The 17,272-nt window shown below is 28.5% G+C and overlaps 1 protein-coding gene across 1 annotated transcript in view; it reads left to right on the top strand.

Moving 5' to 3' along the window:
• LOC107436306 (eukaryotic release factor 1) overlaps positions 1-17,272 on the top strand; it is a 20,616-nt gene extending 3,344 nt beyond the window's left edge. The window contains exons 5-11 of the mRNA XM_016047962.3: positions 1,138-1,328; positions 3,746-3,875; positions 6,229-6,384; positions 7,778-7,842; positions 10,993-11,065; positions 13,976-14,050; positions 15,088-17,272. Of these exons, the coding sequence (XP_015903448.1) occupies positions 1,138-1,328; positions 3,746-3,875; positions 6,229-6,384; positions 7,778-7,842; positions 10,993-11,065; positions 13,976-14,050; positions 15,088-15,167 (770 nt within the window). The 3' untranslated portion in view covers positions 15,168-17,272. The remainder of the gene's footprint in view (positions 1-1,137; positions 1,329-3,745; positions 3,876-6,228; positions 6,385-7,777; positions 7,843-10,992; positions 11,066-13,975; positions 14,051-15,087) is intronic.

Raw genomic sequence — 17,272 nt, 5'->3', positions numbered from 1 at the left:
TTGGCCAAATCACTATTTAAAATTAAGCATTTTTTTTTTTTTTAAATTTTAAAAAAAATTTATTAATAAATTTTTTATATATAGAAATAAGTTTAGTCATTATTGAAAAATAATCAAAACCTTGCTGTATTATTAGAATGGGATCAGAGGTGATTGTTTTCGGGAAAAACTCCGGATTTTTTTTCCTAACTGTGATCCAGAAATTCAAGGTCCAGAAGTTTCAAGAAATTATCGATCGCATTTATGTATAAAAATTCTTGTATATTTTATTTAATAACATTAGAACTAGAATTTATACTTGGCATCTCTTTTATTAGTAAATTTTTTTTTCTGGTAGAGTAATAAATGTGATTAGAGGTAAAAGTAAAAAATCCACAAAACATTAAAAGTTAGGTCTGTCAGAAGCTCTTTTTTTAAAAAAAAACGAAAAAAGCAGCTTTATCTTAAACGCCTTTAAAAAATCAAAAATTATATGCCAAAGCAAGACAGAAAAGGAAGAAAAAAAATCTTGATTTTAAAAAAAAAAAAAAATTCAGCTCTATGCATGTAAGTTTTGGGAAAAAGAGGGGCTAGATAAAAACCAAAACAGAAATCTTTCTTTAAACGAAAGATTTAACTCAAAAAATCTTAACTTTTCCACATGATCGTATTTTTAGAAAAAATTAACCATTAAAAAATAAAATCTATTAGAAGTGTACCTATATCATTTTTCACTTAAGTGAAAACAGAAAAACTCAATTCTCAATTTTTACCACATTAAGTATTGAAAAAGGAATGAAATAGACAGCCCTAAATGTTATTAAAAAGAAAAAAAGATCAGCATTATAAAATTCAGTTTAAAGTTATGTAGTTTCAATTCTTCAAATTTCGCTTTTCCATGTGTCATTTCAGAACATAAATTAACCATTTTTAGAACTTGACAAATATGTTTAAAAACTATCTTTAATAATGTATGGTAAAAAGTATGATTTTAGATTATTCTTTATTAGATTATGTAAAATTTCCTCCAAAAAACTTTGTGGAAAAATAATTTTCCAAATCCAAATATTTGACAAAAGAACTGAATAATGACTAAATATTCATTACATCCCTATTCTTGATTTCTACCCCTGCTTATTTTATATTTATGTATTTCAGGTCGTGGTGGTCAATCTGCATTACGTTTTGCTCGTCTTAGAATGGAAAAAAGACATAATTATGTTAGAAAGGTCGCTGAAGTAGCCACACAACTTTTCATTACAAATGATAAACCTAATATTGCAGGATTAATTTTAGCTGGTTCTGCAGATTTCAAAACTGAACTTAGTCAATCTGATATGTTTGATCCTGTAAGTGAATTCTTATCTTGCATTTCTTAAGATTTAACTTTTATTTGTAGCATTATTACTTATTTCTCCATGTTACATTCATGTTTAAAATAATGAATTTCAATGTATTAAGATCTCAATCTCATGTGTTCTGAAAGGGAAATCTTGGTGTAAGAGAGGGTGCTTCTGTTCGAACCAGTAAATTTTCCGTTTGGACCAATTCTGAGCAAGACGTGTGATTGGGGAGAGAAGATAAGCGGAATGAAGGTTGAAAGGAATGAAAAATAGTGGAATTAAGAAATTTTCCCAAAAATTTGGGATATTAGTGCATTTTGAAATTTCTTTAAACAGTATACACGTTGACGATTTTATGATGCAAGACAATGACAATTGGCAAGACATTGACAATTTTATGATCTCTCGCTTTAATGAAAAAACTATGAAGAATAGGGTGACCCGGGGTAATTCACGATCACTCTGTTTCTGGGGTAAATAATGATCACCTAAAGTTTATTTAAATAAAAAAAAAATATTTTTAATTTGAGACATGGACAAGAATGCTGGTACACTTTACTAAAGTATAACTACATTTACTTAATAAAAGTTTTTTGTTTATTTTAACAAAATAAGTATCTTTTAAACTGCTTTCTGTATTTTCCATTTCAAAGATGAATTTCAAAATGTGCACATTTCTGCGAAGATCCAACTCCTTCTCTTAATAATAAATATTTTTACTTACTTTCTTTTTCTTTGATATGAAAATAGTGTAAGCTTTTGTTTAATTGTTTCACATCTACTGTAAACATTATAATTGATTATGGGAAACTATATCAAATATTGCCCCCTGCAGATGGGATAATTCCTGATCATTGTCATTTCTTTTTATAAATTGTATTAAAAATAGCTAATGAATAGCTAATTGTCTGTTCTTAAATAACAGTTCATATTTATTAAGTGGAGCAACTATAAAATATATTTTAACTCTAATCACAAAATTTGTTTTTAATTGAATACAAGACAAATGTGTTCCGATTTGCACCATTTCTGGTTTGTCTTACCTTGCTACTATCTTAATTTTATGAGTAAACATTGTTAGAATAATTTTTAAGTTTATAAATTAGCAAAATTAGTGAAATTCTTTTAATGATTGAAAATGAAAATTTCAGTGTCAGAGCTGCTGGCATACCTTATTTAACCTTACACTCACTGAATGAAGTTACAAAATCCAGCAAAAGTAACCTATGTGGGAACTCTTTCTTATATTCCAGCAGAGCATGAGAATGAGTTATCTGCTTGCCTAAAATGTATGGCACGATGCAAAGATTTTTGGAAAATTTAAAGCGTTAATCTTTATTCTTGTTTTTTAAATAAATCGTTTTATTAGCTTCTTAAACATATATTTTTGGATTATTTGTTTGATCTTGATGTCTTATTTGCTAATTACCATTGTATAATTATTTTTATGCAGCACCTTTACTATAAAACCTGGTGATCAGTAATTACCCCAGAAGTGATCAGGAATTACCCCAGAAACGAACAAGACATGGGGTAATTCCTGATCACTAAAAATTTAAAATCTTTTAAATTCTAATTAGATTCTCAAACAAAAGAAGGTAGCATAGGACTCATCTCATATAGTCTCAAACTTCCAGTAAATATTAAAATTCTATCTTGAATAGTTTTGTCACAAAATAGATGTTTGCATTTTTTGATCAGGAATTACCCCAGATCACCCTATTCCTTAAAAATATGTTAAACTAAGTTTTGCCCTTATTTATATTATAGTAATTTCCAGCTGGATATGAAACAATCTATCTGTATTAATAAGGTGAACGATCATAATGTGCAGAGTATCTGGTGATTTCATTTTTCCAAGAGCTTCGCGTGAGAATTTTTCAGTCAGCCTGAACTTAATCAAAGTAAATTTTTACAGAAAATATTCTAAAATAGATGATTAGTATCAATTTGCTCAGAACTACGAATGTGCAACAAGATTCAATTTAAAACTTGATGATAATTAAATGTCTGTGCTCTAGGGATTCGGAAAAAACATGTTCTGATCACATGATCAGCATGTTGTGTTTCGCTTTCATCCCTCTTTCTTATTCTCAAGACTAGGTAGGCAAAGCATTTTAATTGAGACTTGGGGAGTCTTACTCTTCTTATTGATGAAGTCTCACAATGTTTCATGATCAAAACACAATGCTTATTTTCCATTCCTATCCTTATAATTTGCAGTTTCGACATTCCCATTACGTTATGATATTGATGCTTCTAAAGTTGTACGTGAGAGTTTGAGTTAACACATTTTACTTTAGAAAGTTTTTATGTTTGCTTGCATATGTTTTACTTTCATGTTGATTCTATTATGAAACTTATGTATTTGGTACAGTTTTCTGATGATTATTGAAGTTTATTGTAATTTACTTTTCTTTTAGCGATTGCAAGTTAAAGTATTAAAATTGGTTGATGTTTCCTATGGAGGAGAAAATGGTTTCAATCAAGCTATAGAATTATCTGCTGAAGTCCTTTCTAACGTTAAATTCATTCAAGAAAAAAAGCTTATTGGTAAAAATATTTTGTCCCTATGAATTTATTAACTTTTAATAGTTTCAACATACTAAACGGAAAAAAAAATTTTATTACTTTAATATTAGAATGTAAAAACAAAATTAACTTTGTTATATGTTGTGAGTCTGTATGTACATACACTGAAATGGATTCAATTGGAAGGAATCTAGTACTCTCATGTGCAACTTTGCTGAATTTTGTAAGAAATTCACAATTTCAAGCTTCATTTTACACCCTCTTAAATTGAACCAAAAAATCTCAAATTTTAGCTGATCATGAAGACTAACTAAACATTGCCAAGTGTTTTTTCCAATAGCAAAAGAAAATTTTATTTCTCTTGTTAATTTCATTGCTGGTTAAGCATCATTGTCTTCATTACTTACAAGCTGATAACATTCTGGTGCTGTTCTATTTGTTAATCTATACCATAATCCTTTAACTTAAGGATCATTCACTAATTACATGTTTGAGATTTTTAATTGTAGGATTTAACCTTTTTACTTTACTTTATAATTTTTTAACTTATTACTTTTACTATTTTATTATTACTTTTTAAACTTAAAATGCTCTAATGTTAATTTCTGGAAGAACTCAATAATATTTGGAGGCAAGATTTTTAAAAAAGGGTATGAAATGAGAGGCTTTTCAATATTTTAACATTAAGTAAATGCTGAAAAATCTTAGGAGGTTATTCAAATTTATCATTCCTTAAAAAGTTTAATTCATCTCTTAATTAATAATCTTAGTTTTGTTTAATATTATGAATGTTACTACCATATAATAATTACTGCTCATAATTTCAAAATTATTGAAAAAAAATTTCTTGTTTATTGAAAAAATACTGAATTAATATTGAACATAATCACTAATTTACAATTGTAATGTGAATTTATTAGGTTTTCAAGGTTTACTTGATTGTTTGCAGATCTTTATAAATACAGTATGATTAATAAAGTTAATCTTTATATTTTTGAATATACTTTAATAATAACTTTTTGAAATTATAGTTTTGCTAATTATAATTTTGAATTGCATTTTTTTACTTAATTACGTGAAGCAGGGTGCGTAGCGTTTGTAAAAAGTACTTAAAAGTGCTTTATTAGGGATTTCGTTTTTAAAAGCTTTTAAAGGTGCTTTTTTTCAGCTGGCGTTTCTAAAAAGTGATTTTTTTCCGAAATTTTTTTTCTCTCCCTTCAGTGATATCTGGCGGATCCCATGCATTTCACGAAAAATGGGGAGTTTGCTACATAATCATTCATGCGGACTTCACGTCGTACCCCCGTTATGACTTGTGCATGCGCGCGCACTTTAAACCGAAACCCGAGTGCTCCAATTCGGATAGAGAATATCAGANTTAGTGATAATAGTGCTTGAAAAGTTTTTAAAAAGTGCTTATTTTTGATTCAAAGATTTGGCTACGCACCCTGTGAAGTAATTATTAGTTTCAAAAAATAGAATGAGAACCTCAATATGAAATATTTTGAAAATTGTGCATAAATTGTTATTATGGTGACTAATATAATTTTATTATGATAATGTAAATTCTTAGGAAAATGTTTAGCAATTTTTTGATGAAAAAACTTTCAACAATAAGACAAAATATTTTATTAGCCCACATATCCAAACTAACTTTTTAACTCTTTTTATAATTTACTAAAAAATTAGTAATAATTAATTCTCTTTGGTGAAAAGCTTTTAACAAGTTTTTATTGTAGCAAGAAATTAATTGGAAATTTTATAAACAAAATTAGGTGAAGTTGCAATGCTCTTTGAGCACAAATGAGTAACTTTAAATATGATCTACATCGAATTAAAAACAAATTTCTGTTAGTGTAGCGAAATATTTTAGAACCTTTTGAATACTTTATAATTTTAATGTAACACTAGATAACTATGCAACGCATTTTACATTGGCGGAATACCAAATACTGAATAATGTGGTCTAGCTTAGAGCCACGTATCCAGTGACTGTATTTTTTTCTTTCTTTGAGTATTAATATTTATTAGTATAAGACAAGAATTCCAAACTTTTAAAACTATGTATAAAATATACTTAATTGTTCTTACTTTAAAATATAACCAAGGATAAGATATTTAAAATAGATAGTTGGCAAGAAGCAAATGTTTAATAAAATTTACATAAATACTACACATTTGATTCCAGTTCAATCAGGAGGGTTGGTGAGCTAGGAAAGCCTGGGGTAGAGTTTCTGTGGTATTTGCAATAATAATATACTTGTGGATTTAGTATGTTTTTTTTTTTTGTTTGTTTTTTTACCTTTCATTGATATATTATTTTAAGTTTAATATCAATGTCAAATATTCACATATGTTTCTCTTTCTAATATAGGAAGATATTTTGATGAAATTTCACAAGATACTGGAAAGTATTGTTTTGGTGTTGATGATACTTTGAAAGCTCTAGAGATGGGTTCAGTTGAAATTTTAATTGCGTGGGAAAACTTAGATATTGTACGCTATGTACTCAAAAATCATGCAACTGATGGTAAGCTTTGTTTCCTATGATATAACTTGTGTGCTGAAAATCTGGATAAAATATTTATTTGAAAACTAATCTGTATGTTTCTTAAAACTAATTTGCATGAGTTTTTGTAAGCGGTGGAATCCCTATTATCCGACAAAGTGTATAAACATTAAGTGAAATTTATAGAAATGAGTAATACTATCAAAGTTTAATTGAAAATTAATCTTGTTCTACTTTTCTAACATGAATGAAGTTCTAATTATGTTAGGGAAATATCATTGATAAGAGAAAGTCAGGCCTTAAGGGATTTTTTTCTCCAGGAAAGTATTTCTCTAATTCAAAAAGGTTTATTTAGTTGCAAATTAATATTATGTTTCTTCTACAGTTAGTAAATTACTGGTTTTTCAAAATTAAGGAATATATTTAGAATTTATCACAAATTAAGTATTGATCATACTTAAAAACAGAAGTCAAAAAACTGTCAAGCTCCTCTCTGGAATGTTACAAGCGTTATGTGTGAAACATTGTATTCAGTCTTTGAAGAATTTTGCCTTAAGAGTATTGTGAAATGGTCTTAAGGAGAAAAATTCTAGCACCTACTTTTAATCTGAAACTTACCCATCAGAACACCATTTGACTGCAAAAAAAGCTTAGCAATATTTCAAGCTTGTTGAACTTTGTTGAGCACTGAAGTAAGCTAAATGACATGCTATGCTCATTCAAGATTAATTTTCGAATGTTATAAACTACAAAATTATTTGGAACTACAGTAAATATTATAGCTTTTCTAATAAAATTTTTAAAAATGCTAGTATTGGTAAACATGTAGCAAAAGGTCTATCTGCAACTAATTTTATGCAATTTTAAGGTGGCAGCTGTAGTTTAGTTAGTCAAATCCTGAATTTTGAGTGAACGCTATTTATTTATCTGGAACTATTCTTTTAAGTAGAACAACGAAAATATTTGAAATTTTTGTAACTAATAATGTGGGCCAATGTTTATATTTCTGTATTTATAAAGAAAACTGTTTCTTTAATTTGCATTTATTATTGTATGTATTTCTCAATATTATATTATTTATGTGACTTCCTTCATTCCCTGCTCCCTTCTTGACAAACATGGAAATGTCCAATTCAAATAGTTTAGTTAAGATAAAAGTTATTCTTAATTTATTTTTTTTCCTTCATATTTCTGAAACTTATATAAATTTCAACAGTATCAAACTTGTTTTCTTAGTAGTTAAATGCATAATAAAAATTAATAATTTCAATAAACTAGTTCAAATTGAGTCATTAGAACGGTTAAAAAATAGTATTTCAGTCTTTGGGTCAGTTAGTTAGGTCAATATTTATTTATTTTTTGTATGGCTGATAAAAATATAAGTTAATCTTTTTTTTTTTTGTGACCCTTATAGAAGAGAAAGTACTTCATCTTACTCCAGAACAAGAAAAGGACAAAACTCATTTCACAGACAGAGATGTAAGTATATTTACAATTCTCTGAAATATTTCCAATAGCTGAAAAATATGTGTATATATATATATATATATACATACACACAGTGTTAATGCCAAGCCTAAAAATGCACCATTTTAATCAATTCGTCCAATAATATGCTTTTAAGCTATTCTTCCATCAATTGTTATCTGTAGTAGATGTAGTATTAGATCTGTAGTAGATCCCCTATATAGTTACATCTTCTACAATGACATGGCTGATAAATTGGCCAATCAGGGATCTGTTAAACCACTAGAAAATAGTGGCCTTTTTACCTCTAGTGAAATATTCTCGAAAGTTAGAGCCGATAAAAACAGCACCTGGAGGATTCCTCCTGCTCATGACTATTATCAACCAAAAGCATTCTGGGACTGCCCTAGAACTAAAGGGTGATAAAGAAAAAATTACGAAACACCATTACCAGATAATCAGTAGACATATTCATACACTTTTATGTGTGCAGAGGCAGAGTTTCCTGTGTGCACCAAGTGTAATTCACAACAATCTACTCCAGACAATTTGCTCTCCTGATTAGAACTGGACAAGAGTGATCTCTTTGAAAATTCTGAACTTGATCAAGTTGAATAAGAAACTACTTGTTAACCTTGTGCTTCTCTATAAATACATAGTACAGTAGGGAACCGATTATCCGGAACGATCGGGACCATCGCTATTCCGGATAACTGATTTTTCCGGTTTTTTGAATCGCTACAAAAAGCCGTTTTTTTTTCATTGTCAAACTCAACTAAAAAAAAAAATATATATTTGGAAATAATCTTAAAAAGAAGAAAAAACGAAGTAATACACTAATGATTATTTCCAAAATGATAGTAAGGTAAACATCTTTCCAAAAAGAAAGAAAAATCCTAAAATCATATGAGGAAAAAAAAATTTATTTTTTTTAAATGGCTGGAAAATTTATCGTATTTCGTTCCGGTTTTCTGATTTCCGGATAACGGGTTCTGTACTGTATCATAGATAGATAATATAGGCTCATGCCGTGCGTGTATACATTGGTGGTGATTCTCCAGTTTTGCAGATACTTTATTAATATTTATTGTAATATAAAGAAATGTATCCGCATGCTCAAAAAAAACAGTTTGCAATGCAGGGGGAAAAAGAGAATATGAAGCAGATGACATAATCATGATTTATGCAAGGTAGATGAAAGTTAGTGTTTAGTTGTATGCATGCTTTCCCAAAGAAAAAGATATAACTGCCACTCAGCCCACAGATTTGCAAAAGTAACTTCGTTTGGTGCGAAATTATTAATAGAACTTAATATGATGATTACTTGATATGAATGTAGTTCTATGTAAAACTATTAATATTAATCTTCCTCTAATGTTTTTAATGTTGAAGTACATGTGTATACATATATATATATAATATGTCAAGAATATATTAAAATGTTAGCTGTTTTGGTATATTTAATAAAATTATTCTATTTAAAAAAATATGAGCTTGCAGATACTTTTGAATTGTGTTCAGATACTTTGTTTTTATCTTACTATGAATAGTATAAAGTAAATGTTGATAAAAGAAAAAAATTAAATGTAATTTTGTCTAAACTACCGGGGTATCAGCATGCTCTGCACTGCATATAAAGTCTTTTCAAAAATTCTATTTAACAGACTTAGCCCCTGTGTAGAAAACATCATTGGTGAATACCAGTGCGGTTTTAGGAAGGGCATGTCTACAACTGACCAAATATTTTGCATAAGACAGATTCTGGAAAAGACCAGGGAATTTGGAATTGGTACCCACCACCTATTTGTGGATTACAAAACTGCTTATGACAGTGTAAACCGGAAGCGACTCATTGAAGCTATGCGAGAATTCAATATCCCGCACAAGCTTGTACGACTCACCACTCTTACACTGTGTAAGACCATGCAGAAAGTAAAAATCCAAAATGACTTCTCGGAACCAATGGAGGTAAAAAATGGTGTGAGGCAAGGCGATGCTTTGGCATGCCTACTCTTCAATTTGGCATTAGAAAAAATTATCCGAGATTCAGGAATCAATACCAGAGGACATATCTTTCATAAGTCTATCCAAATTTTCGCTTTTTCCGATGACATTGACATCATAGCGCGAACACAATCTGACTTAAAGCAAGCTTTTCTAGAAAAAGAGGCAGAAAAAATGCATCTCACTATTAACCAGGAGAAAACCAAGTATATACAATGCACCAAAATAACTGATTCTACAAATTGCAAATTGGTGAATACAAGTTTGAAAAAGTAAACAGTTTTGTTTATCTTGGTTCTGAAGTCAACGTTAATGGCAATATCGCACCCGAAATACAAAGAAGAATCAATAGTGCAAGTAAATGTTTTTATGGATTAAAAAAATATTTAAAATCAAACCTACTAAAAAGAGATACTAAACTGTTAATTTATAAATGCTTAATCAGACCTATCCTAACATATGCCTCAGAAACTTGGACAACAACACAGAAAGATGAGAATTCCTTGGGAATCTTCGAACGTCGGATCCTAAGATCCATTTTTGGGGGCAAACAAGTTCATGGTACTTGGTACAGACGTTCAAACTCAGAACTCTATCGGGCCCTTAGAGAGCCTGATGTTGTCAAGTATGTAAAAATTCAAAGAATTAAATGGGCTGGTCACATCATTCGAATGAACAGAGAGTGTTCGACCAAAGCTGAGATGGGCCGACTGCGTGGAAAGAGACATTTCAGTCTTAAAAGTCTCAAACTGGAAGACAACTGCCAGGCAGAGGCAAGCCTGGAGGAAGTTGATTGAGAAGGCCAGGGCCCACCCGGGGCTGTCATGCCATTGAGGAAGGAAGGAATTTTGTCTAAAAAGTGATTATGTTTAAAAGTAGAAAATTTGTGAAAGAGGAAAAAAAATTGTAAGAGAGATCTATCTCTTTATTCTAAAACGAAAAAATTTATAAAATTAACGCCTTACTCATATGCGAACCCAGGTTTATTTAAGCTACTTTAATTCTGTGAAGACAAATAATTTTATCCAGTTTGAGATGACCATCCATTTATATTATTCTTAATAAATATTAAACTAGTAGTTTTTCTAACCCCACTTTTTAAGCGTGTTTTGCTTATGTTTTTATATCACATTTTCTCATCTATCTCCTTTATTACAGACAGGTGTTGAATTAGAACTTGTGGATTCAGTGCCTCTTTTAGAATGGTTAGCCAATAATTATAAAAGTTTTGGTAAGTACATGTTAATTTAATACTGTATGCTTCAAAAAATGAATGAGAGGTCACAAAGTAATAAAAAGCGGAATTATGAACATTTTTGAGAATATATAAGAATGTAGATGCAGATATCTGCTAGAGCCTGCTATATTAACTGATGTTTTATAAAAGCCTTTGTTCATTCTTTGTAGCAATAATTAAAATCATCGTAGCTAACTTTTCCTATTTTTGATTTTTACTTTTAAATTCGTGTCTTCTAAATTAAAATTTCACATATATATAGAGAGAGAATATTTTAACAATTTAAACATTTAATTTTTTGAGAAATTAGTTTTTGATATTCGCTTGAGTACCAAATTTTTCTAATAAAATTAAACATATATAAGGTCACAACTTGCAATGCATTGTTTTAGTAGTAAACTTATAAAGGTAAAAAATTTATATATGTAATTTATGTCATTCTTATAGGATATAACAAATAGTGATTTGGCAGAATATTCGTCCAGAAAATAGACCGAATAGTAAAATTTTTTATTTATAAATAAGCTAAATCATTATTGAAAAATAATCAAAACTTAGCTATATTATTGGTATGGGGTAAAGGGAAACTATATTACAGGATTGCTACAATACCTGAAACGTTTGAGGGGGGGGGTGCCACCTTTACGCCACCATTTTCTGTGCATGAATTTTGTTTTCATTCATATGGCATGAAGCCATAGTTCATAAAACCGTATTGTGACTTAGTAAACTTTCTTGTGGTTTAGGATTATCGGTTTATATAATTCATGACAGAAGGTTGAATGAACTATAAATTGTCTATTCTTATTTGTGATTAAAAAAAATTGTTTGGATAATTAGTGTTTTGTAATCTCTCATAAATTATTGATGTTTTTTTTTATTGTTAATTACCTTAATCCTCTATCACGAGGGCTTGATAAATGAATTTAATGAATGTAAACTTGTTATTAAGAAATCGCGAGAAGCATGCAGATTGCTGTTCCATGTGGGAATTATAAAATAATACTATAATATCTTGGGTTTGATTTAGATTTTATTTTTTTGGGCCTATTTTTGTGAAAAATGGAAATTATATTGCTGAAAATTTGAATGTACTAATGGAATTTTATTTTAATTTACATGAAGACTTGTTTTCTTTTAAAAATTTCACTCATGTTCATTTTTGTATTTTTTCCATCATGCAGAAAATGCCAAGAAAGTTTCGAAATAGCGGGCTTTCTATATAACAAGTTCAGAGTTAAATATGTTCTTAAAAGTAGAAATATATATTATAATATAGTACATTAAAAAATAGAGACAAAGCATAAGAACTACTAATAATTACGTATGTAATGATAGTTGACTATAAGTCTAAATACAGTAATGTTAATTCTTAAAAGTATGACAAGAATAATTAATGAAATAAATAGAAAAGAATTGGTTTATTAATTTTGTATTGTAACATTGTAATTTTTCCCGAGAAAATAATTTACTGTTTTAAAAAAATTTCGACATAAGAATTCAAATTAACATTGGGTGAATATGTAATACCATGGGGGAAAATATATTTTTAGCATTACAAGGTTTTTAAGATATTGAGAACTTTGTGTATGTGCATATACATATCTATACATACTCACAGTTAAACCCCGCTATAGTCAAATTTCGGGTATAATGAGTAAAATATACGCTCCCATGCCTTGCTATTTATTGTGGATGGATGTAGTGAACCAAAATAATAGTGGAAGTTGGGCATTATGAACTTTTTTCTATCTTCAACTGATTTATTTTCTTCATTCATATATATATATATATATATATATATATTCAATAATTTTGAAATTTCTACTTCAAAATAAGTACATATACAGATTTTTTAAAACCATCTATCGCATGGAATGTAACAATAAGCATTTTTTCTTATTTGTTCATTATTTAATTGGTTCAGCATTCGAAGAAGCCGCAAGTTCCAGTATCTGGGCAAATGCTTCAAATCAAAGCTGATAAATTTGCTAAGTGATTTGGTGAGACTACTCTTATGTGCTCGAATAGCTGGTTAGGCAGGTTTAAAAAAACGGAACATCATAAATTCAGGAAAAATTATCACAGTCGGGAAGTGTTTCCATATTTGACGTTGAGAATTGCTCATCAGCTAAAGATTACATATTTTAAAAAAATTTGTACGCAGGACGAAGAGTAATAAAAAATAAAAGTTGACTCATTTTTGTTACTACAAATTATTTTTCAATCATTTTTGTATTTCAGTTTATTGGTCATTTATTTGAATAATGTGCAATAAAAGGGGGGAAGTTTAGAACTATTAGTTAAAATTGTTTGTGGTACAATTATGGTGAAGTCCTGGTTATACTGAATTGAAATTTCGGTCCCTTGAAGGTTCGCCATTTTGACTGTGAGGCGGGGTTTGACTGTGCTTGTGTATATATATATAAGTCGGCAGTAACGGATTTGTGGTCCAGTATTAAGTAATCTAGTTCCGATTCTTCAAATTTAGCTTTTCCATTTGTCTCTCAGTACATAAAATAGTAAGTTTTAGATTACTCTTAATGAAATCTATTTAAATCCAGAAAAGAAAAAAGGGGGGAGTGAAAAAAAGCTTGTCGAAAATACTTTTTCAATTTGCTGACTGATGAGTCGAGCATTTAGCCGAATATTTGGTGAAACATTAACTGCTGAGAAAGGTTAACTGAATAGTTTCTATGATTTCAAAAAATTTTTGGTTTGAAGCCGATGTCTATTCAAAGATTGCAGTTGGATCCTGGCCTCTAGGTTCTGTAATTAAGCAACCCTGCAATGAATGGTTTCATATTACTTTCAAAATTGATGATGGGCCAAAGTTATGTTATTTACCACTAATTAATTGAATATTTTATTTTTATGATGCTGATTTTGTTTAATTTTCTTTAGGAGCAACACTTGAAATTATTACTGATAGATCTCAGGAAGGATCACAATTTGTGAAAGGATTTGGTGGAATTGGAGGTATGTGAATTTTGTCTTTTACCCTTTGGTATAAAATCACGGCAACATTGGTGCAGAATGTTACTTCTTGCAGAAAGATTTTTCCTTTTAAATTGGTTTTCTTTTCTGCAAAAATTTTAAAAAGTTTTTTTTTTTTTATTTTGTTGAAATTAAAGCAATATATTTTTGATAGTTACGCACCTGAAAATTGTAAGTCACACATTTTGAGTCCTTTATTGATCACAACTCCTTTCGTTTCATCGCAAATATGTGTAGTGTTATGATAATGAACCTGACATCATTAACTTTATTAAACGACAAAGAATAAAATGGGCGGACCACATTATCAGAATGGACGAAGACCGTACCACAAAAAGAGTTTTCAATGCCAGACCAGTTGGCACATGTAAGAGAGGCAAGCCGAATTTGAGATGGATAGATGGCCTAGAGAAAGACCTTTTGGTCTTAAAAACTAAAAATTGGAAACTTGCAACAAAAAAAAAGTTAGCCTGGAAAAACCTTCTTGAGAAGGCCAAGGCCCACCCTGGGCTGTCGAGCCATTGATAATTTTTTTTTAGCAGTTCTGCTACGAATTTTTACTCAGTATTTTTTATATGTATAATACGTGAGTTTAGTTTTTGCTTTTTTTTTTNTTTTTTTTTTTTTTTTTTTTTTTTTTTTTTTTTTTTTTTTTTACTGCTTCGGATTTTATGATTTATTTATTTATTTTTTGGTATTCTCAGCACTTCCGTTACTTTAAATTAGTTACATATATATTTGTTATCATTAAAAATATCTCACAGAAAAATATTAATGCTAAAGAGTTTTGTCGCAGAAAATCCCCAAAAAATTCTTTTATTAGTTTAATTTATGAATGATAATTAATTTTTGCAAAGTGATATTGAAAATAGTATTAAACTTGTTTACTAAGCTATTATTTACTATTCGACCAATTACTATGATCAACATAAATCCTTTCTCCATAGTTTTTGTTCAAATTTTTAGTTCAAGGGCTGTTTCTGTAATTAATATTCATTAAGATATATTTAATTTTCTAGGTATTCTACGGTACAGAGTTGACTTCCAGAGTCTTGAGGTTACTGATGGATTAGATGATTTTGATCTAGATGATTTATAAATTTTTTATACTGGGTGCTAAGACTGTGCATCATTTATGCAAGATGAATGCTGCTCTGTTCAACTTATCATTCATATCTGAATTTGTTGGAACAATAACTTTTGACCAATTTTTGTACTGAGACTTTACATAATTCCTTTTGGTTTATGGTATTAATATTTATAAATTCTCATTCTGTTTTGTTATAGATTTTGGGAAAAGCTATAAAAAAAATTTAAAATTTTAATAAACTCTAAATTTTTGAATATCATATTCATCTTGTAAGTTTTTATTTTGCCGTTTTTATATTTTGAAACTTTAGTGCATGAATTACAACAATGCTGGTAAAACGGGCATGCAACATCTAAGCTCAAATTTGAAATAAACAATGCCTAAGTAACATTTACTTGTTTTTGCCTTCTTTATTTTAATCTCAAGATGTATTTTCATTATTTGGAGGGGGGAATTATTTTTAAAATAAAGCTAAAATATTTTGATCTGTTGATTTTTGTGTTGTCATATATTTAAATAGTGTTAAAAATGAATTAAATTTGATCAAATGAAAGAAAAATTAGAAGAATAATATGCCATCGAAACAGCGTTGATTTATTTTGTTTACCTTAAACTTTTTTCCACAATTTAAATTAGTTTGTTTCAGGTTTGGTTAACTGTTATATATTTTTTTTTTTATCGGCTTAGTAAAAAGAATAAAAATCTGGATCAGAAGTGAATTGTTCAAACTATAACTGTTCATTTCACTTTTGATGTGCATTTTGCACATAAAAATTTTGTAATATTTTCATTTCACAACCACGAATTTCATGTCATGGTCATGAAAAGTGTTTGATTCTGTGAGTCACTATTTTACATTGATCATACTTGAGATAATTTGTGATATTTCAGCAGTTTTCTTTTAAGTTTTTTAGGCTGTTATAGAACATAACTCTTAATTTTTCATAAGTTTTCTTTGAAAGAATGAGCTTGTTGTGTTTTTGAAAAATTTTATTTGTATATGTTAGCACTTATTAAATGACACTGTTATCAATTCAATTTCGACAAATTGATTGTTTCTATTTAGTTTAAAGGGCTGTGCTGACTAATAAACAAATGTGTAGTGGTTTGACTTATATCAATATGCATAAAAAAATAATCTCAATTAAAATTATTTTACAACATTCCACTATTAAAATCAAGCATATTCATCTCAATAATGAAGCATGTTAATGTTTCTTTTTCTTCAAAATCATAAGTGCTCAACAAAAAAATGAATTTTCTGAAATTTATTTTAAAAAAATAGTTAATAAATTTTAAACTATATAATCAAATAACCATAAAAAATATCTATAGATTGCTTATTTGATATTGTATTCAAAATTTTTGCTCAATTTTAGTATTTATTTATCTGTAAATTTGCGAGTAGTTTATGAAAATTTTGTCTGACAAAAGTACTTCAATATAGTTATGCTTAAATAATTGTTTTGTTATAAAAATTTATTACTCAACTGTTCCTGTTGTATGGAAATGTTCCAGGCTGATTTGTGACTAAATTCTTTAAATATTGTCTAATATTTTCAATACTTTGTTTTGCCTATCTTCTTTCTAGATTCATAATCTAGTAGTCTACTTCCTAATTTCAAAAATACTTCCGGCATTTTCTTTATATTAAAGTTAAGTTTTGTAAAATATTCGTGGAAAAGGTATCTTTTGTAGTGACAATAAGACTAATTTATTATAAGAAACACTTATTGTCAGTGCTAAATTTATACTTACAGCAAAAATATTTATTAACACTTGTCATCAGTTATTTATTTAAGTGTCACTTAAACTTTGTTTCGACTTATAGTTTCTGATGAAGTAAAGGCTATTGACTTAATATATGAACTCAACTAAATTTATCGACATATTTAATTTTTTTACAAAAATTAAAAATAGATTAGAAAATTGGCTATAGAAGATAGATATAAATTTAAAGAAGTATGAAATTTAACTGTTCAAGATTGCTTATTAAATTACATTTTCCTATAAAACTAATAAATTGTATGATGTATTTTATTTATCTGCATTTTTACCTATGTAATAAAGACTAAATATATGCAATAAAAAGCTATATATTTTTAATATTGAAA

Source organism: Parasteatoda tepidariorum, chromosome 2 (assembly GCF_043381705.1).
Source record: "Parasteatoda tepidariorum isolate YZ-2023 chromosome 2, CAS_Ptep_4.0, whole genome shotgun sequence".
NCBI lineage: Eukaryota > Metazoa > Arthropoda > Arachnida > Araneae > Theridiidae > Parasteatoda > Parasteatoda tepidariorum.
This window is presented reverse-complemented; position numbering and strand designations above follow the sequence as displayed.